Source organism: Cydia splendana, chromosome 6 (genome assembly GCF_910591565.1).
Source record: "Cydia splendana chromosome 6, ilCydSple1.2, whole genome shotgun sequence".
In the NCBI taxonomy this organism is placed as follows: Eukaryota; Metazoa; Arthropoda; class Insecta; order Lepidoptera; family Tortricidae; genus Cydia; species Cydia splendana.
This window is the reverse complement of record NC_085965.1, coordinates 24,802,482-24,828,479: the sequence shown is the minus strand read 5'-3', so window position 1 is coordinate 24,828,479 and position 25,998 is coordinate 24,802,482. Positions and strand designations below refer to the sequence as shown.

At 41.0% G+C, this 25,998-nt stretch overlaps 1 protein-coding gene across 1 annotated transcript in view; it reads right to left on the bottom strand.

Annotated features, from left to right (window-relative positions):
• LOC134791537 (sodium-independent sulfate anion transporter-like) overlaps positions 1–25,642 on the bottom strand; it is a 30,389-nt gene extending 4,747 nt beyond the window's left edge. The window contains exons 1-4 of the mRNA XM_063762584.1: positions 25,395–25,642; positions 4,606–4,688; positions 1,443–2,074; positions 759–930 (exon numbers count right to left, since the gene is read on the bottom strand). Of these exons, the coding sequence (XP_063618654.1) occupies positions 759–930; positions 1,443–2,074; positions 4,606–4,687 (886 nt within the window). The 5' untranslated portion in view covers position 4,688; positions 25,395–25,642. The remainder of the gene's footprint in view (positions 1–758; positions 931–1,442; positions 2,075–4,605; positions 4,689–25,394) is intronic.
• Between the last annotated feature and the right edge of the window lie 356 nt (positions 25,643–25,998).

Below are 25,998 nucleotides of genomic sequence, written 5' to 3'. Positions count from 1 at the left end.
ACGATTACGTAAAGTTCGCGGCAGACAATCGTATGATGATATATATCGACCTCAGCCCAGTTTAAGTATCTGTAATTGTTTAATGACGTATAAAATGTCAATTTTATGAATAAATAATTGAAATTGAAATTGATATTAAGAACAATTTATACTCAACGATACTTTGTTGCTTATCGTATGTAATGTCCTACGTTTTCTTAACCTAATAGATATTTAAATTGTTTTATGCATGTTTATATTTTTAAAACGCTCTGACTGTTTGGTCAAAGGCCTCGGCCCTCGAACGCCAATCTCCACAATACCCAGGGGTCGGGCTGTCGCTATCATCCAAACAAACTCCCGCAAATAAATTGTACCAGATCGGTATATCTGTAACCTTTATTAATGACATTGTGATTCTTAAAACGCTTAGCCTCCATTGTAGGTAGTATCATGCAGTGATAATCTTCAGAAGTTATCGGAGGGCCATAATCTATGGAAAGGAAATACATAGTAGCGTCGACTAATTTAAAGTACAAGTAAAGACATCTCTCGGTGATCAGCGTAACTATCCTCATTCTGTGTCATCGCTCGAAAAGTGAGTACTACTAACGCCATCTGCCGGCAAGTAGAGTCATACGTTGCGTTTCAAGTTTTAGGGCATTTAATAATCGTTTTCATATGTACATAATTTATACAAGTAAGTATATACGTATGTAAAACGAAAATCCTCTTTCTTTTGGTCGTTCCTAGTGATGATGGCTGTGCGATCGACTCACCCATGAGGCGCACGGGCGCCGCGCCGTGTGTGGAGACGAACCAGAAGCCGAGCGCGCCGGACGCCACGACGACGACGGCGTTGCGGCACGTGCCCAGCATCCAGCAGCAGCGCGTCACCCAGCGCTGCCGCGCGTTCGGCGAGTCGCCGCCCAGCTTCACCATGCCGATGCGCTGCCGGAGACAACCGACCGTTATATACACCTTCACACACCCTCCATAACGTTTACATGCTCACTATTTAAATATAACAACAACGTTTTATGAAACTATATAAAAGTACATTCATAGGTAGATACTCGTTCTGAACTTTTGAACTTCCCTATTATAACAATTCCTGTGCGATTTATGTACCTTCTCATATAAAAAGCCATTACACCATCAATAAAAGATAAATATATTTATTTGCAAAAATGTAATTAATTATCTACAGACAAAAAGAAAAAAAAAAACAATTTTTAGTTACAATATAACAACAACTATAAATGAACAAACAGCCATAAAAGAATATTCGTAACGTTGGCTAGATGGCGTAACTGTACACATATTCATGCAAGTTTCGTTATACAGACATACATACAACCACGTAATGTGGTTTTTAATCTACCATTTTATTAATTGTAAAACCTCCCTTAAAAATACAGTAGGCGGTTTTGTTTTAAAATACTTAATGAAATGCGACTCACCCGCATAGAGAGCAGCAGCGCGATGCAGACGAAGCCGAGGATGGGGTCCCAGAGCGCGGCGGCGTGCAGGTTCTTGAACACCGAGATCCACTGCTGCAGGAACGTGGTGCCCGACATGCTGATCGCGAACAGGTCCTTGACCTGGCTGGTGGCGATCATCAGCGCCACGGCGGACGTGAAGCCCGAGGACACGGGGCCCGACACGAAGTCGATCAGGAAGCCGAGCCCCAGCACGCCCATCAGCAGCTCCACGAGCCCCGACAGCATGCACAGCAGGATCGCCTTCTCGGTGACGCCGCCAGCCACCTGCCACGTGAGCAGCGACGCGATGGCGGTGGGCCCGGCCGGCACGGCGCGGCACCCGCCCAGCACGATGTACACGAAGCAGCCGAGGAACGAGCCGTAGAGGCCGTGCTGCGGCGGCAGCCCGGCGATGTTGGAGTAGGCGAGCGACTGCGGGATGACGGTGAGGCCGACGGTCACGCCGGCGATCAGGTCGCCGAGCGCGTCCTGGGTGGAGTAGCGCGGCAGCCAGCGCGTCACGGGCACGCGCTTGTGCAGCGTCTTGCGGTTGAGGCGGCGGCGCACGGCAGCGCGCCAGCCGCCCGAGCACTTCTCCGAACCCGCATTCACTGCATAAACAACATAAGTGTGGATTAACCATTGGGGTAAATCAAATTAATTGGATGAAAGGCGATAACAGTAGCACAATTTGTAAGAAGAGCTCTTGTACCACATTAATACATTACATTATTATTAGGTAGTGAGTAGATGAGATTTTTGTCCCTACGACAAAAATACCATAAAACCAGGATTTTAAAGAGTGACTTAGGCGACCGTAACCAAAGCTGAACAAGTGACAACAAAAAGTTGATTCACCCACTTATTGTCACATATGATAACAAGAAAATCGGCTGCCAACATTTTGAAACAAGTAAAATCAGCAAGCGGCCGAGGTTGTATAATACAGTAAACATTTTGCGTTTGCGTCAAATCCGGTAGTTCTGATTTTTTGCAGGCTTGTTTATGATGTTGGCCCAATGAATAATCCAAGTTTGTGACCTCGAGCGCCGAACGCAACTTTGTCAAAAATCGAATAAACCGCAATTTTTTTAGATTTGGGCGATTATAACCCTAAAGTACTAGTTTTTGATAACTTCCTAGGACGTTTTTAAAGTAGACTAAATTTTCTACAATAAGACATTAGAATTGTCTCTGTATATCTAATATTTTCCGAGATAAAGCCTTTCAACATTTTATAATTTTACATCAGTTCTTAGGTATAATATAAGGGTTAGGTAGGTAATTTATATGGAAGTCATCACCGCCACTTTCGACAAAATATTTATTTTCCATAAAAAAATGTATGAGTGCCTATTTTGAAAAAATATTTTTCACAATAAGTAAAAAATGGGCTAAATTGCCCAATATTTAATTTAGTGCAAATCGCCACACTGTGATTGTAAAGGCCAAAATTATCACAAAAAAATACAAATAATTTTCATTTATTGTGCATAAATTAGTTTTTTTTTGTATGGAAAGGCATAGCGACTATTTCAAAAATGAATTCCTTGTCCCTAACTTATATGAAAATGATATATAACTTGCCCTAGTTGCTAAGAGCAGGAAGAAATATAGCATAGATTGGACCTAGGAAGCCGACCCTTTCCCCCCCTGTTTTGGGGGGTAGGCACGGTACGATCTTGTGGCTACCGGGCCAAATCAGCTTTGAATGATTTTAGAAACAATTGTGCCAACCGGCATCGCCTGAGACAAAAGTGTATACTCACTGCACTTACTTAGCCTACGAATACAAGTTCGAAAAAATTATACATTTTATCTCAGAAAATATTAGATGTACAGACACAGTTCTAGTGTCTTATTGTAGCAAATTTAGTCTACTTTAAACTAGGAAGTTACTATCAACAACTAGTACTTTAGGGTTATAATCGCCCAAATCTAAAAAAAATTGCGGTTTATTCGATTTTTGACAAAGTTGCGTTCGGCGCTCGGAGTTACAAACTTGGATTATTCATTGGGCCAACATCATAAATAAAGTCTGCAAAAAATCCGAACTACCGGATTTGACGCAAAAGAGCCAGGTTACAAAATTCGACAAAGTTACTGGATTAGTATGTAGAGGAGGTTATTTTCCTTTACCTTCTACGTCTGGCTGTGCTTAGATATCAAATATTATATAGCACTAACATTTATTACGTCAATATTAACTATTTTGCAATATACCGTGGACTGTAAAAAAGTACCTACACAGGTGGATGTGGTAATAAACAAAACGTTGGTTGTTAATATTCAACTTACTATCCTGATCCTGACTCTCCTGAGTAACGAGTACGTTGTGTCTGCAGTTTGGTAACCTCTCATTACACGCTTGCCGCTGGTTACACTTCCCGTGTCGCAAACAAAACATGTTCTAATCAACTTCAGTTTCACCGAACAATTATCCAAACGCGATCTAATCTTGCCAATAAATTGAGTAAACGTGCACGTTCAGTCAGCCTCGAAATTGACTAGGCATTGTATACTTATTTAAATGTAGTGTTACCTACCTAAAAATAGCACGAGTGTTAAAGCGTATCAACTTGTGCACTATAGAGCTGCCATTGCTTAGCGAGTCGGACTACACTTTATCAACTTAATTTGACTCGCCCGATCGTGCGTCTCGCCTGCACCCGGTTAGCTAATGCAATCACATTCCAGATCAGTAAAAGTGGCAAGGTCGTGATCGGAGGCTGCGCGCTGCGCGCTGGCTGGGGGCACAGCCGCGCTGTAGGCGCTCGGCGCGGCGTGTGTAGCGCGGCGCGGCGCGGCCCTGAACTTGACCGCCGCGCCGCCGCGCCGCAATGTACGGCCACGCGACACGGCACAACGCTCCCGGCTCGTGCTGCCGCTTGACCGACGTGCGGCTGCGGCCACTCGGGCTGATATTGGCGATTAGGCGGTGAGAGGTGACAGGAGCCGATTGCGACTGTCGGGGTCAAATGACGCGGTGGTGTAAGTTTACCATAAGCAATGCCGGTACCGTCGATAACCTATCTAGGATGATTACAACTCCAGACGTGTCTCATCTCATAAGATAGGAACAGATTAACCCCGGCGTTAACGTCTTCAGGCTCCGTTAACGAGATGTTGTTGATGTACTCACGTATGTAGTCGTTGCTGGCGGTCTTGTCGTCGGGCGCGGGCAGCGAGCCCGAGGATGCGTTATGTTTGCGTCGCGGAATCATTCTGGAACAGACAGGCAGCGTATAAGTAATGGTACTACGTACCCATACATTTAATATGTAGGTAAGGTGTATTCGGGTATTACCGAATGTGGGATAATTCCGAAATTCAGATGAAAATCACCCTTAAATCCATCATAATAAAAGTCTCTTTTCGGAATTATCCGACAGTTTTCGACATTCGGAATTACCCGAGTAAACCTTACTTGCCTATCTAATACAGTAAATACATTTTTCAATATTTAAAAAAATCAGCTAACGTATCAAATTGTAGTCCTGAAAGTAAGTCATGTCTCCAAATGTGATAAATAAATATTCTAGGCTGCCTAGCCCGGGTCCTGGGAAGCTAACCGAATGGATTTGCCATGTGTCATATTTAATGACATCTTGGTGACGTAATACTTAATAGCAAAACCATTCGAATTTGAATGCACGCGTGCAGATAACTGACATAAGTGACCGTTTGTTGATCCTATTTCCTTCCGAAAAGTTCTACTAATAATTCCGAGTAATGTTCATTGCTACAGCAATAATACGACCACGCGTGACGAGGAGTTATTCTATGTCAATGTCAGTGGCAGCTATCGCTATCTCCGTAATTACCATCAGTCGAGTCGGGTCGTTAAGCGTGCAGGTGCGACATCGACAGAACTAATTACCGGTGAGGGTGGAGTCACACTCAGTACCTCGCTCGCCGCTTACGTTCTATTAGCGGAATGAGAACCAACAATTAAACGCCAGTCTAGCGCCCCCGGCAGGAACTTCCCGCCTCCCTTTACACCATATTTAAATAGATTTGTACGAATCAAAATATATCCAACTATTGCAAACTAGAGTCTTTAATGCGCTCCAGCCTGCGGCTGTCATGCATCTAAAGACCTCGTTTGCAAAATTGAGCTTACTCCCCTCGTTGCACAATGTACTTACTATTATTATGCTCGAGGCAAGAGAAACAGTATGAGGATTCCCTACCAGTGTTTCACTTGCCTCGGCGTTTCTCTTACACTCTTACCCCATCTAACTTTAAATCAATCTACAAACTTCTTTATATGAGAATGCCATGAACTTCCCCAACTCATGTGCATTAAGTTTTGAGGTCTCGGTGAAATTCAAGATTCCGGTGTTGACGTAACCAAACGTGACGTTGACCAAATACCAACTGCCAGTCAGGTCTGACCACCGCGATTATCTACCCATAGTTAGTACAACTGTTATGAATCGAAGTAAACTTACAGATGCCCCCCCTCCCCTCTTATCCCCGCCGGGTCCCGTGACTGCACACAAGGAGCTTTTGTCGTTTTATGAGCTCCGCGTAATCAAATGATCACGTTGCGCAACCTCTGCGGGTTCATCACGCTTTCTCGAACTAATATAACGACCGATGACATACTCGTAGCCATACATACAAACACGCATGTGTGTTGTGTTTTTCTAACTTATTACGTCTGTCTTGCCTCCTACTAAACTATCTAAATGGGTACCTATATCAACATAGTAAGGTCGTCGAGTCATTCTCATCAGTGTAGGCCGTAAACGGTATCATTCTTTAAAACTTTAGCTATATCTTATACTTTCTGTCGATTTCCGTTACTGCCTCATTGTCAAGAAAACACTGTTTAAGAAAATAAAATCAAATTCCACCTGAGGTCGCCACTACCGGTGTTGCAGGCGGCCGCAGCGAATTGTTTTCCAAAGAATAACTCAACCTAACGAGGAATTGCGTCTCTTTGGAAGTGGAAGCTATTGTCGTAAATAGGGTGAGTCACTAATGACCTGGTCACCGAGTTGTAGGTACCTACTGCGCGGCCAGCGGCAGATATCTCCCCAATAATGGGTAATATACCTATAATTAGTTAGCTTGGCGAGCAGCGTGGTGGTCGCAACTCGCAATACATCCTCGAGGCGACAGATGCCGCGTTGCGATGCAGTGTTGGACAGTCAGCAGCTAAAAAGGACGAGGTGTTTAAATGATCTTCCCACGCCTTTTATTATGTTAACAATCAGGTTGTGTTTAATTTCTTTTGCAGACCTAGTCTGTTTAGCAACTTCGCTGCTAACGGGTCTGGCAGTTTATAGTTACTAAACTCTAAGTACTAAACTTTTATATTTAAATGAATACGAATGTTATTAACTTATCGATTTACATTTAAGGACGAGTTGTTAAAATGCTTTAATTAACACACAGAGGGGTCAATTTTCAAATTGGCATTTTTTGCTGTCCCACGGCTAAAACTCGAAGTCCATAGGACGAAAAGACTGGGTATGTATTTATTTTCATTCAATGTATTATAAGCTCTAAAAAAAATTTAAAACTGTACCTTATTTATTATTTGTTTCTGACAAAATCGCATTTGAAGTTCCAAGAACGGCGAAATTTGCCGTTTTTCGCGTGACCCAGTGGCGGCATGGCCCAATAAAAAAAATCATAACTTTGGATGTACGCAACGTATTATGAATAACTTTGTATTTTTATAAAGAGCATTTTCTAGAGAATTGATTTAATCCTTTCGATAAATTAATGCGTTATTTAATAAATCAAGGGAAACCTTTTTATCGTTGTCCCGCGCGGCACTTGTTTTGTTATGACTTAAAGATACCCCCCATAATCTTCTTTGTCTATTGAATAACGGTAACGGTTAGATTAAATTCATGACACAATAGTTGGGCGTCGATTGACATCGAGTGTGGACGCGGAAACAGTTTAATTTATATAAAAACAGGTAAGAATCTCTTTCGATATATTTTGGTACGACTACAATGACATTTGTATGGACGCTTAATATGTTGGTACACAGTCGAAATAAAAATGTGTATTTTATAATAATATGTAGTTGCAAATGTAGTGTTAAAATATATAAGTGAATCGGTTGTATTGTGTAGGAAATTTCGCAAAAAAATATTATTGGCGACATTTGTATGGCGACATTTATACGGCAATTTTCACCGCACAAATGTCGATTGTGGCATACAAATGTCGATATAGTGCCATACAAATGTCGCTAGGGTCTTATAAATGCCACAAAAATAATAAATAGTGCCATCAAAAATAGATACTGCCATACAATGTCGAAAAAATGCAATATATTTGTCAAAAGCGCCTTACAAATGGCTAAATAGTGCCATACAAATGTTAATCTTTAAACGTCCATATCTAACTAACTGTAAAAAGTAGAGTGGTGCCTCGTACAGTATATTATTTGTTGTTAAGAACCCTTCCTGAAACTATGATTATAAATCAGATTTTCCAAAAATAATAAATTGCCATACAAATGTCGAAAAAACACCCTCTTCAAAAATTTACCCAGACGATCACGGTTGCTACCAAAGAAGGATTAATAATGTGATTGTTATGTGCCGAATGCTGCAGGTGCGATGCCGTCCGGGGTCCGGGGTGGATAGCAACAGGACAGGAGGAGGTCGGAATGCGGGCGCTCGCTGGTGGCCCGAAGGTGACTATAGATCGCCGGGTTTTTACAAATAGCACACGTCATCAGCAGGCACAGGGCGAGAGGGCCGCGGCGGGCGGTGACAGGTAGGCCCGCCGCTCCGCTGCCGGGTCGCCCCGCAGCCGCAGCGCAGGTAGCCCACATGGAACGGATACTTTTTAAGTTTTTACAAATCATTATCCTCCTATAGCACCGTCCCGGCATTATTACGAATATCAATATCTCCGCAGGGGAAATTCCCGAGCGCAGGTACCCGTATCGTGTTTGGACTATATTGTTGTCGTACATATTGTTGCCCCATGCTGTTTTAAGATATAGAACGAGAGCGCAGGGCTCTGGCGGTACGTGGAAATATGCTTGCCCGCAGGTTTGCTCGATGTTCCAATGAAGTAAAGATAACTCTTTTTAAAGCTTATTGTCAATCTTTTTACTCGAGCAGCCTGTGGGTGAGGTATACCAAGCGTGCCTACAATGCTCTGAAAGTGCAGTACAACAACATATTCAGAATGCTGTTGGGCTTGCCCATGCCCAGCAGGTGTAGCGCCTCAGGCATGTTTCGCGAGGGGCGCACTGATGGGTTTCCTGCAATCATGCGAAAAAAGATTGCATCCCTGCTGAGGCGAGTGAGACAGAGTCCCAATAGCATTCTGAATGTGATTGCTGACAAGTTTGATTGCCCGATCATTGTTTACTGGCTAGGGCAAGTTAAAAGTGTGGCAGTACAATTTTGTTGATTAATTATAGTTTCAACATACCTATGTGTTCTTAGTATTTTAGTTTTTAGTTGTAGTTTTAATTTTAATCTATCTTAGTCTAGGCACTAACATAGTTTTAATTATTTTAATTATTGTAATTTAATTTAATAACTGTATACTAATACCCTATGGAGTCATGTGCTTCGAAATAAATATTTTATTATTATTACTAGACGGGCCCGCAGCTCCGCTCGCGTAAATGAAATAAAGAGTTTGTCTTATGTTTAGTTAAATACCGATATTATTATGTATTGAACCCTGCCAGGGTTTATAACTGTGATAGGGACTTCTTATTTGTAACCGATATTTGGATAACTTAATTCGCAAATTTCTCAAAAAATGATGTGATTTGATAAAAGGCAAGATTGTATTTTATTCATCTACGTAGGTATTTATTTAAAACTGGTTTCAACATAAAATTATGGGGTTGCATTTGAATTACGCATTATAGGCAGGGGGGAGGGAGTAGGAACCCCCCCGAACCCATCCCCAAAGTTAGGAAATCAATAGTTACCACGAAAATATTTTTTTTATTTTTTGAGGTTATGTTCAATAAAATAACTAAAGCGTACGAAAGGGTAACCAATTTGGACTTTTCGTATACATATTTTTGAGCACTTTGTCCGTATACATGTTTTTGAGCACCTTGTCCGTATACATGGTTTTGACCAATGTATTTCTTTTTTGACAGCGAGTCGGGTGTGTTGTGAACGCAAGATACCTAACACTCCTCCTCGCTTCGCTCGTCGTCGTACCTAACGGTGACTCTGGCACTGTATTTCGTTCCGTCACTTCCGTCACACGTAATTTCAAACACTTATAAAAAAAACTACGCGTCTCCTAGACACAAATCGGGTGTCGTTTGAAAGCGGTGACCAACCCCTGTAAAATGCCACCCTTCTCCCCGCCACTCCCTTTAATGCGTGATTCAAATGCTAACCCAAAATTATTATTTATTTTTATAAGCCCAATTGCAAAAACGTTCTTTAGATTAATTTCCGCCTTAAGATGAATATGTACGACCACCGCCCATAAATCGCATTTTCATACAAACGTAAATAGTCCCCAGTTCCCTGTCTGGATATTGATATTACTTACGACGGCTACGGTGACGCAACGACCGAAAATGAGTCCTGGCTTCCGACACCAGTACGGTTACCATCAGTTTGTCACTGACACAAACGTCGTCGAGAACGTAATTTACTTTCTATACATCTCGCTCGCACTCGCATATTAGTTCAAACGGGATATATAGAAAGTAAATTACGTTCTCGACGGCGTTTATGTCAGTGACAAACTGATGGTAACCGTACAGATCACGTCATGTTTCCCGGTCTTGCGATAGCTCTCGCCAGTCGCCATGGCCGAGGTTGAGCAGATCTTGTCAGCCCTTGAGCTCCAAAATATCTGAGCATACACTTTAACTACATTATAATTTACATTGTTCAGATATTTGTGAATACCTCGGCCGTTCCGATATATCTGATGGGGACTGTTCAGCAAGAAGAAAAAATCCTACCTGGTCGAGTCGTATCGTATTACGCGAGAAAACAGTTCCCGAATTGGTTATACATATCTGTAAAGTCATTAAAGTATAATTATCACACACACACACATCATTACGGGCACCATCCCTTGAACTGATATTTTTGGCCCATCTCGGCAGCCCGTTCCCCGGACGAATGGCAATATTTGCCGAAGCCGTGAAAGTCAATCTGAATAATATAACTCAAATAGAAATTTAAAACAATAAAATACAAATTATTAACACGATAATCATACGATAATACTAATTTGATTGATAAGTCATTTATGGCATTTAAGTCACTCGTATGGTTATAGATAGACTAAGGTTGAGGTTGACAGCACTTTTTATTTTACTTCGTGTAATAAAACGCCGCAATAACTATATACCAACATGACAAACATAAACATTGGGTATGTCTGTAGCACCACATCAAATAATTTTGTCTGTACCACCACCGAAACGAAACTAACCGAGAGTTGCCGAAAATGATCGATCATCGTAAAATGAAGATTGTTATGAAATTTTCTTTTGCTTATTGTAAATTAAATACGCATCGAAAGCGATAGTTTGTATGCTCTGGTTCTATTCTCATATTTAGATAATAGATTTAAACAGTTTTTTCTTATCATACGTGCGTCGTATTCGAGATACGTGTCAAAAACGTTTTTAGATATTTGTAAGGCGCCATCTCGCTTCTTCGCTCGTTTTTTATCCCGTTCTGGTTTTTCGATTTTATATATATGATGATTTGTATGTCTTTTCCATATCTCGGGACCATGGGGTCCCGGACCTTTGGGAGGCGTACGTGGGGCCGAAGCCAACAGCGCAGAGGCCCTTTAAGACACTTTAATCTAAAAAGTAAAAAGGGATACACGTGGCGGATACCATCCCCGAACGCACAATGTGATACTGTCCCCGCCAGGTGTAAAGACTTTTGCAGTGCAGCACTTTTGTGCTGCGATGGGAACTAAGGTCATGGGCTATAGATTTGAAAGTTGGATGGACTAGATAATGGGCTATGGGAGAGACTAGCGGACACCTGCCGTGACAATCAGGCTCAAAATTGTACATGACAGGTGGTGACTCGCCAACTCATTGAGTGGGCCCCGCAATGGCCGCACGCACTTATTATTATTATTATTAACACTTTTTATTTAAATGACGTATTCAATCTATCTTACTAATATTATCTAAATAGATACCTATACCTACTTTAAAGAATACATTAGGTATACTAATGACTGATACAATACATACTGTCATACATAGTTTGACACATCGCGTCAAATATTCGGTTAAGTACCTACGAGCAACGTAAAGTTGACCTCGACGTTAAAGGCGATGAGCTGACAGCACGCCAGCCTGCTTCCATTCACTACCACTATGTGGCTGGTGTTCTCACGTGCCCTCAATGTGAGCGGGGGTTCACCTCAAAGATCGGCTACGTCCTACGTCAGCCATATTCGGGCGCACGAGCGCCGAGCTAACTAGGAGTCGAAGTGGTCGCTTTGGTCGAAACTCGAAACCGGCCGGGAGGATCATCATCATTATCATCATCAAGTACCTGAACAATAATTCACTAATTAATCGGCAGTATTTTAAATCGTGGAACCCTGCCGCATTGTGTCAATTAAGGTAGTAAATATGCCGTAACAATGGTAATTACGAGTTCCCAGAGAACGACCGATTAAAGTTACACCGCCATTGCTTTGCATTGTCACTATGATTTAATTTATTCCTAATAATTAATAATCCAAGTCGCTAGCAGCAATTATGGTTCGAATTTTAACACCATTAACAAATAATTATTATTTACTGTCAATATTGTCAATATGTAGGTATTTGGAACGGTGCGGAATGTGGAAAATTTGGAAAAAGTAATGAATACAACCTACTTACGATAGCATCGCCCTACTGTTAGTGATATTGCTGCTCATATTATTAATGGTCATTTAAGGTAAGGTCAATGTGGAGACCGTACGTCCATCAGGTATGACCATGTACAAGCTCTTTCGTCGCTCCTAACTCTTGCGTTTGTACCCACACTCCACAGATACACCACTGGAAGGTCGGTAGAAAAGAAGGAGCAAAGCTCTTCCGTTCTGACTGTGTCTGAGCGAAGTATAATATACGCATTCAAATACGAAGAGTTCTTGTTCTTGCCCTACGACAGTCTTCCCAACCAAACATTGTATATACCGGTTTTACCCACTTTGACCCAATAAATCTTAAATATTGCAGATATCTGTGACCGATTGGTAATCCTCATGACTTCATATAATACGCAAGAGCCTCTACCATCAGTTTTAACATTGACATAACGCTCACGTCTACGTAATTTACTTTCTGTACATCTCGCTTCCACTATTGCTCGCATATGCGAGTACGAGCGAGATGCATAGAAAGTAAGTTACTTAAACGTGAGCGTTATGTCAATGTCAAAACTGGTGGTAGCCGTAAAGGTGCACGAAACGCACATCACTATACATACTTACTGTAACTACATATTCTGTCGTGCAAATATCCATATAATATGGAGATGGTATTACTTTTCGATGCAGTTGATTGTTTCAATAATTGCATGGTTTTAGAATGCCAGTTACGTAAGTACTTTGTAGGTATATTACGGATTCATCTTCAGCATGGTCGCCGTCGCGGGCCAGCGCCTGCCGTCACTGCTCGCTAACTAGCTAAACATCGCTTAATGCCCCGATTCTCATTATCTAATGATTAAAGCGATCACAGACAATCCTGTAATTAGCAGGCTGTAGTCTGTATCGATGACTGGCTCGGTAAGAGCGTCACGTTCGGTCGTGGAGTGCACACGCGTGAGTGCGACCAATGCGCGTAATGGATTGAATGAAGCGTGCCCGCCGCGCCGCGCCATGGCCGCGCCGCCACCGCGATAATATCGAACGCTGCGATACGATTGAGTCGATTGACACTAATGCAGCGTAAACTGTAAACAAGTACCTGTTAAATATGAATACCTACATTCTATAGAAACATGGCGTAGAGTCAGAGTCACTCATACCTATCCTTATAAAAGATGGGGAATGGTTTCATTCAATATCAAATAGGTAAGTATAGGTAGTATTATTAATTATCTTGGCACAGGTAAACTTGGTTCTGATAATCGGATATTGTGGAAATCTTAACAAAAGCAGTCAAACTTTAGTAACAACCTACCTTATAGTCTTTCAAGTCGATTTGGGTTGAGGAAAAAACAACGGTACCTACATTGGCTTTAAAACGTTGGTCCGTTCAGTTGACAGCAAATTAGTGGTTCAAAATATTAAAAAAAATCCAAAGTAAAAATTCAAGTAGGATTTTAGGTACCTAACCTATCAATCTTTTAAAAAAATAAATAACAACTTACAAAATACAAAATCCAACAATTATAATTTACTACGGTAGGGGGGCACGGGGGGCTCCACAAGGCGCTCAGCAAACGCCTAAGGGAGGCCACAGGTGACCCTCGCGCAGGGAGCTTTCTCGCGCAAAGATTGGCCATAGCAATCCAGCGCGGGAACGCTGCCTGCGTGATAGGCACCCTACGAAGGACTCAAAATTTTGATAGGTAATTATTTTTTAGCTTTAGTTATTTGAATTGTAGTTAATTTTAGTTTTATACAGTTATTACATTATTCATAATTAATTCATTTATAAATAGTCTCTTCTCTTCGACTGTATAATATATGTGCCATGCAGTAGACCGGATTTAACGTAGGTATTTTTTAAGTCCAGGGAATGGTAAATCCAGTGCTTGCCTTGGTAACTTAATTGTAAAACTTGTACTTATAGCTGTTCACTGTCTTGCCTAAGGATTTCTTTACTCTCTTAACACGAGATCTAGTTATTGCTACATACATATACATATATAATATTTTGTGATTAATGTGATTATTTCTAGCATTTTGCTTTTTCTGAAAGGTTTCTACAATCGCCTGCGTTCCAGGTGTTCCAGTTAAGAAAAAATTACCTTAATCCTTACTACCTACCTGCTACCTGCAAGGCGTTCAAACGAGTATCGCCCTAAGGGTGGAATACCAACGGTGAAACACGTGGTGAATATACATATGGTGAAACACATGACCCTAACTGATATAAATGTTCCGTGCTCTTTTTTGCAATAATAAAATGGTTTGTATAAAAAATAATAATATGTAATACATATTACGGGTATAGGTAATGTAATCCCCAGCCCCCAACGTCACCGGCAGCACGGGATGCGGGCCAGTCGGCACGTCACCGGCAGCACCGCGGATCACGGGATGGCCGGCTGTGCAAACACGAAACACGCTTGACTCCAAACAACATACCTACCTACTTATTTGCGTTCGCACTTGAGCAAGCACTCATGTGATGAGTAACAATTAAAACAATCCTACTGCTACCGATACGCGGCGTTTGTTGACTTGCGGATTGTGTTTACCAGAAACACGGTTCAAGGAAGAGATATGTAGGTACATATATCTATTTCCTCATTTGTAGGTAAGTTTTAAATTGCAAAGAAAAAAAATCAATTGGGGCTAAGTGCGGTAATTGTTACAGGTATTGTATTCCGTGATTTCCGTGGTTACCTACACCTATATTAGCTTTGTCCAAACCTTCGCTTCGTCTACGTTGGAGTGTGGTATTATTGCCCCACGAGTGCACATGTTTGGACAGGGCAGGCAGGCATATTTGCTCGTGACACGTAAGGGTTGTTTGTAATGGTCTAAGAGCTAGCCACGGAAATAGGTATGCAATTTATAGAGCAACGAAATCCCTCTAGTTAGTATGCCATACTATCGTTATTAATTAATCCGGGCGCCTGGCAGCTGTTTAGCGGTGGGTGCGGGAGTGGTTGGGCAACAAAGGGGTTGTAAAATCAATCGAAGGTGTGCAATTTATAGAGCTCTGATTTTGGTGTGATATAATAGCTAAATATGTATTTAATTGAAATATAACAATGCCAGGCGTTTTCATTGGGGGGAAAGTGGTGCCAGGTGACGTACAAGATTTCGCGAAAAAGTAACAAAATAGGTTTGCAATTTATAGAGCAACGAAATCTTTCTAGTTTGTGTGCAATACTATCATTATTAATTAATCCGGGCGCCTGGCAGCTGTTTAGCGGTGGGTGTGGGAGTGGTTGGGCAACAAAGGGGTTGTAAAATCAATCGAAGGTGTGCAATGTATAGAGCTCTGATTTTGGTGTGATATAATAGCTAAATATGTATTTAATTCAAATATAACAATGCCAGGCGTTTTAATTGGGGGAAAAGTAGTGCCAGGTGACGTACAAGATTCGCGAAAAAGTACCAAAACAGGTTTGCAATTTATAGAGAAACGAAATCTTTCTAGTTAGTGTGCAATATTATAATTATTAATTAATCCGGGCGCCTGGCAGCTGTTTAGCGGTGGGTGTGGGAGTGGTTGGGCAACAAAGGGGTTGTAAAATGAATCGAAGATGTGCAATTTATAGAGCTCTGATTTTGGTGTGATATAATAGCTAAATATGTATTTAATTCAAATATAACAATGCCAGGCGATTTAATTGGGGGAAAACTAGTGCCAGGTGACGTACAAGATTCGCGAAAAAGTACCAAAACAGGTTTGCAATTTATAGAGAAACGAAATCTTTCTAGTTAGTGTGCAATACTATAATTATTAATTAATCCGGGCGCCTGGCAGCTGTTTAGCGGTGGGTGTGGGAGTGGTTGGGCAACAAAGGGGTTGTAAAATGAATCGAAGATGTGCAAGTTACAGAGCTCTGTGTTTGGTGTGATATTATAGCTAATTATATATTTAATTCAAATATAACAATGCCAGGCGTTTTGTTTGGGGGAAAAGTAATGCCATGTCCTAGATGCGCGAAAAAGTACCAAGTCATCTCATTTACTGTGTCAAATTGTATCGTGTTTCGTTACTTGGGTGGGGTTGCGCTGATTTGAAAACGGGACTATATTACTAATCGCACTTGGCCGGTTTTATCGAACCCGTACTAATTCAAATGTGTCAACAATTTTAAAGATGATTTAGACTGGTTATTCGTAACACATCTAAAGAACTCAAGTTGCGGAGCGTTGGGCGTGACACGGCAGCGCGGTCGACGCGGGCGGCCCGGGCGGCGCGAGGCCAGTTGCTCTTTGTCGTCGCCTGGCGGGGTGATCGACTGAATATTTGAGCTTGTATTTTTGCACACACGATTTTGAAGGTCCACTCTAATGAAAAATTAAAGGCCCAGACCTCTATAAATGAGACAACTTTGGCACTTTTTTCCGCACCTTGTACGTCACCTGGCACTATTTTTCCCCCAATTAAAACGCCTGGCAGTATTATATTCGAATTAAATACATAATTAGCTATTATACTACATCAAACTCAGAGCTCTATAAATTGCACACCTTCAATTGATTTTTCACCCCCTTTGTTGCCCATCCACTCCCGCACCCACCGCGGAATAGCTGCCAGGCGCCCGGATTGATTAATAATGATAGTATGGCACACTAACTAGAGGGATTTCGTCGCTCTATAAATTGCATACCTATTTCCGTGGCTAGCTCTCCCTCTATAAGTATTCGCGACCGGCCATTTATCTTTGGATTCCTCTACGTTGGGTTTTATAACTTTTAAGATAAATGATAATGATAGGTATGTACCTACACGAACACGATTAATAAACATAAGTACCTATCTGATAGATATACCTGTTACGTTGTGTGTGTGTGTGTAGATATCTGTTTTTGTTTGAAGAAACACCACTTTTGACACTGACATATCTAATCCATATCGTATCTAGACGTATCGTATTTGACGTATCTTAAAGTTCGAATCGGGCCGTTATCTTATTAATCTATTGCTGTTATGCTATATTATTTCCTTACACTTTTTAAATGTCGATTGTCCTAGTAAGTAAAATTTCTTTCACTGTTCCCTTAAGAAGGTTAAGTCACTTTCGTCCCATTAGTATTAACGAGGCTTCCACTAAATATAGAAAAAAACAGTTTTTGTGCAGGGCAGGCATGAGTTTAAATAAAGTTTTACTTAATTTAGACTTTGATATATTTAGTGATAGCATATCGGTAATAAGAAATAAATTAATTGCATTTTTTATGGGTGATAGTTCTAGCGCAGGTTCGAGCTCGGCTTACTGAAGTTATACGAGTACTACATAATATATGTATAGGTACCTACTTAGATATCATCGCCCACGCTGTTAACTGTACATCGCGTCGGTGGACCTTATGCCGTTTGTAATAAGGTCCACCGATGTACAGTCAGGACTGTTGCTGTGTGTACACTACACTTGTATTTTATTTTTCGTTTTTTTCGTGAAGATTTGTGCAGTCGGCGGTGGAAGTGCATGACCACGTTATGAATTACTTTGATCAATATTAGTTTATCAGGCAAGTAGTGCAATTACGCTTATTTAAGGTGTAATTCAGATTTGTGCAAAAGGTGTAAATTTTTTGAAGGCGAATGTAGGATTTCTACGGGCTGGAGGGAAATGGCACCACTTTTCACCCTAGTAAAATCGGGTTTATTGAAATCTAGCCGCCAAGCCGTTTCAGTCTAGCTAGCTGCTCTGCCTGCACTAACTAAACATAAACATAATTTATTTAAAAACACATATTTCATGGTTATATTCATATAAAAAAAGATTTAAAAATAGTGATAGTTTACATGTGCCTGAACTAGGATTCCCTGTGTTTCAGGCGTGAAACTAACTTAGACATCTGAATTTGGAAAACGCAAATTGCGCAAACAGCATAATATTGTACAGCATCTATTTTAATAGTTGTTACACATATGCCAGCAGCCTGTACGTACATATAAGCTGTGAAGACTCCGTGTGTCGGGAGTCGTGTCCAGAGTGTCGAGTGGTGCTCCGCAGACGACCACGTGTCGCCGAATTCCTCGTCGACCCGCGACCGTGAGAAATCAATACACAGCATCGCTCGCCTGAAGGTTGAGTCTAAATACATACCCTCCACATATGTGGCTCTCAGCAGTCATCAAACATTTAAAGTTCGTGTCGGTTTGAAGACTGGCATAATATATATAATTATGTCATAAATATTAGGCTTGCTGTAATCAGTACCTACCTAGCAAGTGTAAGGAAGTTTATCAAAAGTTGTAAAATATCTCCTAGTAGTTACCTAGGTAGGTAAAGTAGGTAAGTAATGGCGCTAAAATGCTGTTGCCGGTGTCAAGTTGTTGGATATCGGGTCCTTGAAATGGCAGGCAACTGAGCGCTACAAGTCACCAGGGATGTGAGTCAACAGAGCGAACCTGCCTACTCTATCTGTCAAATGCGATCGTCTCGTGTTTACTTTCTCTGAATCTAATCAGTATCCAGCATTGTTTCCGCGCGGATCGGTACAAGGTAGACGATTGGAGGTGTGTGTTCCGAGGCGCGGGCGGGGTGGCGGGGAGGAAGGGGGGTGGAGGTGTAATGACGTCACGGCGGGTCCCGGCTCCCGCGGTGCCGGCGGGATTGTGCGGGACTTCAAGGCCTGGACTGGAAGGAGTGGGCTGGTGTTTTGATCAACTCCTAGTACCTATTCTGTCTGTAGTATCCATTTTTTTGGAAGTTAATAACTTTAAAAACCAATTCAAATAAAAAAATATTAAGTAGGCAGGTGAAATTATACCACCAGTATTTATTTTATTGAAAGCTACGGAAAATTAAACCAATATTATATATCATTATATTACCAGACGAAGGCTTACAACGCCAATTCTAAGACTCGATTATGTACCTATTCATTTATTATTATTTTAAGAAAAGTTTCTATAAACAACATCAGATGTTACATGGTCTATGTACTATGTAAGCGCAGTAGGTATTTGATTAAATTAACTCGTTTACGTCACCTACCTATTAAATATTTAAATAAATCGTACCTAAACAAGAACCTGTGACATTCGTTCGTGATTCGCTAAAAATAGGGGCTATTTGTTGTATTCAGAGGTGTTGCCGTAACCACGACAGACACGCAAGCTATTTTATTAATATTATTTAGTGCAGCAATGACATACCGCGGGTTGGCCGTGTACTGTACTGTACTGTACCTACTGTAGGTACATCCGAGTATTAACGCATGTTCTGGGAGCCTTTGCCCGCAACATTATACTCTAAATCATAATTAGATTCCAAAAAAAGTAGACAATGTTGCCACTTTTTACTAGCGCGTCTTGTATTTATGTAAAAATAAGTAAATAAAATTACTTTTTTAAATCGTAGGCGTAAATCTTAGCGTATTTATTTATAAAAAGGAATTTACTATTTTACAAACAAATTATTGCAGTGGTAACATTTTTTGGAATCTAATTATGATTTAGAGTTTAGGTAGGTATATATCGTATTTCTCACACAAACTTATACCTGGTTTCTTCTTATTATTTCAAGTATTTAGATCAGACTATTACCCCAAAACAGTCTGCATGAAAATAAAATTAAGGTTACAGAAATATATAACCCGTGCCGATTAATCATTTTTTTTTCATATCAACCACATATTATAGGTACGAGTAGGTATATACTATTTACAAAAAAATCTCGATGCGAACAGAAAACAAACCAAAAGAAAAATAATTTCACATGCAAGTCGGCAGGGTAACCCTGCCAGAGTTGTTTTAATTTAGATTTTTTTGGGGTGTTTTGACTTGAGGTAGTAACACTAGTAACAATACATATTATATTTAGAGAGTATGCGTTGTTAATTTTAATAATCGTTAAATCTGGGGCACCCTATCATTTAGTAGTTTACAAGTGCGAAAAGCAGTTAATTCGCAACGAGTGGCGCTAAATTAAAACACGGCCGAAGGGAGCGGTTTAAATCGACACGAGTTGCGAATTACCTTTTCGCATTTGTATTGTACAACGTTTTTACAGTACCTACCTACATATGGCCCTTTAAATAGGCACGTATTGTGCTAATTCCCGCACTAGGGCGGTAAAGTAGCACCATTTGTACTGTAAATAACTATTAATTGGTACGTCGTGTAAAAGTCTGTTTTATTTACAAATTATAAACCACCACCAAACGGGTGCCCCTTAATACGCCTAACATTAATTGTCATAATATGAATTCGCATAACAGATTTGGCATAACATAATTGTGCATAATGCCCACCAAACACCATATGAGATTGTCTGTGTGCTGTAAGGTAACGTGACGCTGGCATGAGACGTGTATTCAAGCCGGAGTGCATGCATAGTGGTGCAACGTAATGTCAAACTGCGGGTCGCTATTAATACGTTTAGGGGCCTTGGGCCCGCCGGGCGCAAGGACGCGGCCCATCGACCGCGAGCCGCGGGCCGGGCCAGGGGAGCCCCACACCCGGCCGGTTCCAGACCCAATACTTGCAGTATATTATTATACGTACTCGAAACTGTATGACAACATTTACTATTATTTACAGTAAGTACATGTTATCTTTAAAATGTTTTGACGTGTAATGCACGGGTGCATATACGAAATAAATAAATATGAAATATGGTGCTGCTTTCCAGCCCTAGTGCGGTAATTAGTAATTAGCACTATACGTGCATGTATCTAAAATTTAAAGGGTTAAGTAGATGAACTTTACTGTAAAACGTTGTACGATAGGTAGGTACACGTGCGAATACTTAATTCGCAACTCGTGTAGATTCATATTGTATAACATTCTCTTCGGTCGTGTTTTAATTCTTCGCCACTCGTTGCACATTTCTACTTTTTGCACTTGTAGGGGGAAGAAAAATTTTTGCTTGCATCAATTCCTACAGTCCCGAAAGCTTTTTCTAATCAATATTTAGGGTTTACAGATGCCCACTGTACGATTATCCCGAGTGCCGTAATTGAGCTCTTCAGGAAATGAATGACCAGTCAATACCTAGAATGCTATACTGACCAAGTCCTACAGTCGGGAGGATGTATCTATCTATACATATAATAAAGCTGAAGAGGGTCGAAAGTCTGTGCATGGAAGATATTTGAAAAAAAGTTGGCTGGGGATACTTAGAATCGATAACAGAACACGTTCCAACAGTTTTTAGAATTTTTGTCTTTATATCTGTTTATCTGTTTGTCTGTTTATTTGACCGCGCATCACGTGAAAACGGCTGAACGGAATTTAATAATTTCTTTACTAATCAGTCGAGAAAATGCCCGGCCAGGTTATAGGCTATAAAAATTCAACCCCTAAAAGGGGGGGGGAGGGGTAGCCACAACACTCGATTGACTTAAGTTTGCCCCTGAATCTTATGGCGCTACTTAGGAAAGAGGGGCAAACTTTTTTCAAATATGTGCTACCACTATAAACGTACCGTGGTAATCTAACCGATGGCGCTGAATTTGATACGTTGTGACATGAATAAGCCACTGAGTAAGGATTTTGTCAAGAAGAGGGGGTACGGATATCAACAAATTTAATTGAATAATTGATTGTGTTGATTTAACAAAATGACAACAAAATTAGACGACAATAAATTAATTGCCACACATTGCACACTTGCACAGTGCCATCTTTTGGGGAACTGAGTAAACATTAAGTAGGTAATCAAGAAAACTAAAAATGAGTAGTGGTAAAATAAACACACATAATTATCAACACGAGTTTAATTGCATAATTATTTAAAATTATTAATTTTCTCCGTCATGAATTATACCTAATCGTAATTATATCGCATCCATATCAAATCCATATACATACGTATTAAGCACTTAATAATGGCCACGAAAATGGGTACTTTGAAAAAAAAAAACATTGACCTCTGTCATTTGCAGTGCCGGATTAACCCTTTTAAGCAAAATAAGCACTTGCTTAGGGCACCACGTCTAGGGGGCACCGAAACCGTAGGCAAAAAAACGCGCAGGCTGCATCAGCATTGCAGTCGTCGTGGAGTAGGTACCTACATGAAACTTTTATACGTGTACAAATACCCATCTAATAACGAAGGGTCGTAGGGATCAAGTAAGAGAGTGAGGGTACGTAAAGAACATCTCCAATCGTCAAGCTTTCGATTTGACCTTACGCGGAGGACCTTAAAGTCATGGAAAAAAATCTTGCTTTCGGGCTTGCGGCCAGCCGATTTTTTCGACATAGGTTACCGATTTTACAGCGAATTTTGCTCTCTTGCACGCCAGATTTGTCGGCCAAGCCGAGTTGCTCCTTAGCTGCGATCCTGAGACCTAACTGTCAGTGTTATAAGGGGCCCCGTGAAAGCCGAAAACTAAAAGCATCCTATCAAGTAGCGCTTTCGAGTGAAGCCAAAGAGCGAGCAGTAGAAGAGTCGTGATTACATGCATAGATTCGATTTCAAGCCACTCTTTTGCAGTTCGGCGTTAGGTCTTATGCGAGGCCTTCTGCCTTACGGCAAAGTTGATCTTCTGCCTTAATTACACTTGGGCGTGGATCCAAATCCAAGCTTTCCTCTTTCGCAGCTGGGCCTTCTGCCTTGCTCACACTTCGCCAATTCAATTCACTTGGTCAATTCCAAGCTCTGCTTTCTTGCATCTTTTCTGTATGAAAACAACCTCGCTGAGACCCTTGCTGGCTCAGCTGGGCTGCAGCTTGAGGCTGATAGAAAACTATCCCATCCCTTCTCTGTATGAAATCCTGGATTCGCGCCTGGTTGGGACTAAACTGTCTATCAAATTGAGTTTTTTTATATCGAAAAATATTCGCGCTCGCTTCGCTCGCGTTTTCAATAATTTTCTAATGGATGATAAAGGTGACATTCGGGTGGCGACTGCAGCAGCATTACTCTGTTGCAACGTTACTGCTGCAGCACTGTCAATTTTCGTGATAAAATGATGTGACTGATTTCCATACTAAGGGTAAAAATGTACAACTGTCTATGAAATTGCGTTTTTATATCGAAAAATGTTCGCGCTCGCTTCGTAATCATTTATTGATCATGCATTTATTGACCACTGTTGTCAAACATTTTGGGAATGCATTTTAGGTAGGGACTTGGTATGTAAGTAAAGGGGTTACTAGATCTATCAATTCGACCCTTTCTGCTAGAGATATATACGTGTTAGGTACCTTTCTCTTCCGAAAAAGACTAGCTGATGTAGATAATAACTCCACAAACGGGATGTGGGAGCCTGTCATGGCTGTCACTCTACGTTTAATAGGTTATTAACATAGTGTTAAGTCTAAAATGTTACTAACAAAATATGGATTGCTTTTGGCCTGAAATAAAGAATTTTTATTTTATTTATTTATTTAATCTAACGCAGTGATAAAAAATCTGTTTTATGTAAAAATGCAGTGAGACCTCACCGAGCCGTAAATAATACGTATGTATTAACATTTTAATTAAAACCTGTTGTTCATCGGATGCTGTTATTAGCCGATAAATAAAAGAAACACGATCGTAGATGTTTTAATTTAGCGTCACGTAACAAAGCATATAGGTGCAATTATATACAGTCACTCCGTTATTTAGCAAATTAAGTATATCAATTTGGTTAAATTACATACTTACTTAAATTTTATGTTGATTAAATGTACATAAAAAAATATCAAATTAAAAGGGGAAATATAGGGAATAACATTGGAATATTATAAGTTGTTCCAAAAATATTAAGTTAATTATGTAATAGGCACATATGTACTTATTACCTACGTTTTTTATGGAATCAGTAAGTTCAGTAGGTACTAGTGTTAGCGGTACACCCCGAAATTCAGTAATATGCTGCAAGTGGTGGAAGATATGAGGATATAAGGTATAATTTGAGGTATTTTTTACAAAAAAATGTTGAACGGTATCGTATCTGGAAAAGCCCAAACTTGGTATGTATTGAAAATGATTTTTATTCTAATTAAAAAAAATGACTAAAATGTAATGATGTAATACATTTTTAGAATCGACTTAAAAAAGTACTTTCATTTAATACCACACACGATAGGTTTCTGAACAATTTTTTTTTGTTGCTCCGGTTCAAATTAATTGATTCAAATGGCCTTAGATCAATCGTACCGATTTTCATACTTTTAACACCCGTCGCAGCGTTCTTTGGCAAACCGCTAACATTATTACAGGATAAAGCTATCGGCGGTGCGCGATATTGCCCTCAACCTAATCGCGCACCGCCGGCGCCGTAACTCACATTCGTTGGTAAATATTACGAGGAAACCGTTGTTTTCCTCGTACAAGCTACATTAAATGATATCGACTTTCCTTCCCCGACCCGACCCACAGGAACTGGCGATAATACGTGTTCAGTACTTAATGATGACTTAGGTATTCATGCATAGATAACCAATAACCGTTGGGTCGTCTACCGATTACTACCGACCTTTCTCAATTGACGCGTACCTACGTAGTAAAGTAGGCCCTACGGCGGCGGTCGGTGCGGTGACTGCGGTGTCGATGACGGTGTGTTGACTAACAAACATCTAGTCTACGTATATTTCGTTTGGGTATACATTGAATATATGTATAATAGTAGGTTGTAACGGTTTATTTTAAGCTTTCTTTTGATCTAAAATTTGAGAACATGTAAGTAGGTAAGGTGAGTGTGACAATCACAACGGCAACACGAAACGAGATATCAGGAAAACCCAAGAATTTTAGTCACTTCCGAATGCAAATGTCGCACGACGGTGATTAAAACATTGGAATTTATTTTATGGTTAATTAATACCGTAAATTAGTAATGGTATTAGGGTATTTGTGTTAGGTAATTTGTTGTTATTTGGTGTCTAGTGTTAGCCGCGGGCGGCGGCGGCGCCGCAGCGAAAGTTCGCGGTGAGCATCCGCGATCTGACAGATATCTACATATTTGTTGTATTAGCACTTTCTCGATTTTTTCGCAAACAATAAATCTCGCTCGTAATTAAATAACTTTTCACAAAGGTCCCGCGCGACTTTTACAGATTTAATTAGGCTTTTCTACAATTGTACTTATTTTAGGGTACCTTTAAAAATTCGTAGGGTCCTTACTTTCGAAACCGGTGATCGATCACTGAAAGGTGAGAGGGCACTTCGGACTCACTTGCGAGGGGCTGCGGGCTGGCCGAGCACGGGGAGGGGTGCACTGGGCGAATCGTAGTCGTGGTGTCAGCTACTAAGTGACATGCCGCGAGGTCGGTAGCGGGATTGGGCCGGCGAAGGCACGGTGGAGCACACCGGAGACGTGTTGTGTAGAGCGCGGTCGGCGCGCGACTGAGTGCGCCGGGAGGCTGCGCGGCCCTCCGTCCGCGCCGTGTCCGCGCGTCGTGTCCACTGCGCGCTCCGCACGACGCCGGCGAATCTGCGGCGCGCACGGCGCGCGCAGTGCACACCGCGCAGCGATAACAGATTGCGTGGAGTTATCAGCGCGCGTGTGTACGTTCGTGCTGCACCGCGTATGTGAGCGTGCAGCCCTGCACCGGCGATCCCGGGCCCTCATCACTGATCGATTATTAAGTAAGCTTAATTAACTCACTATACTATACGTCGATTCAAAACATATCGGTAATTAATGTATTTCTTAAAATTATCAAACTGCACAACGGGACTTAATCGCGTATTTAATTTTTAAGATTTACCTCCGACGTTTCGAGGACGGCGTTGTCCCCGTGTCGTGGCGGTGTGGTCTCGGAGGGGTGGTGGTCGTG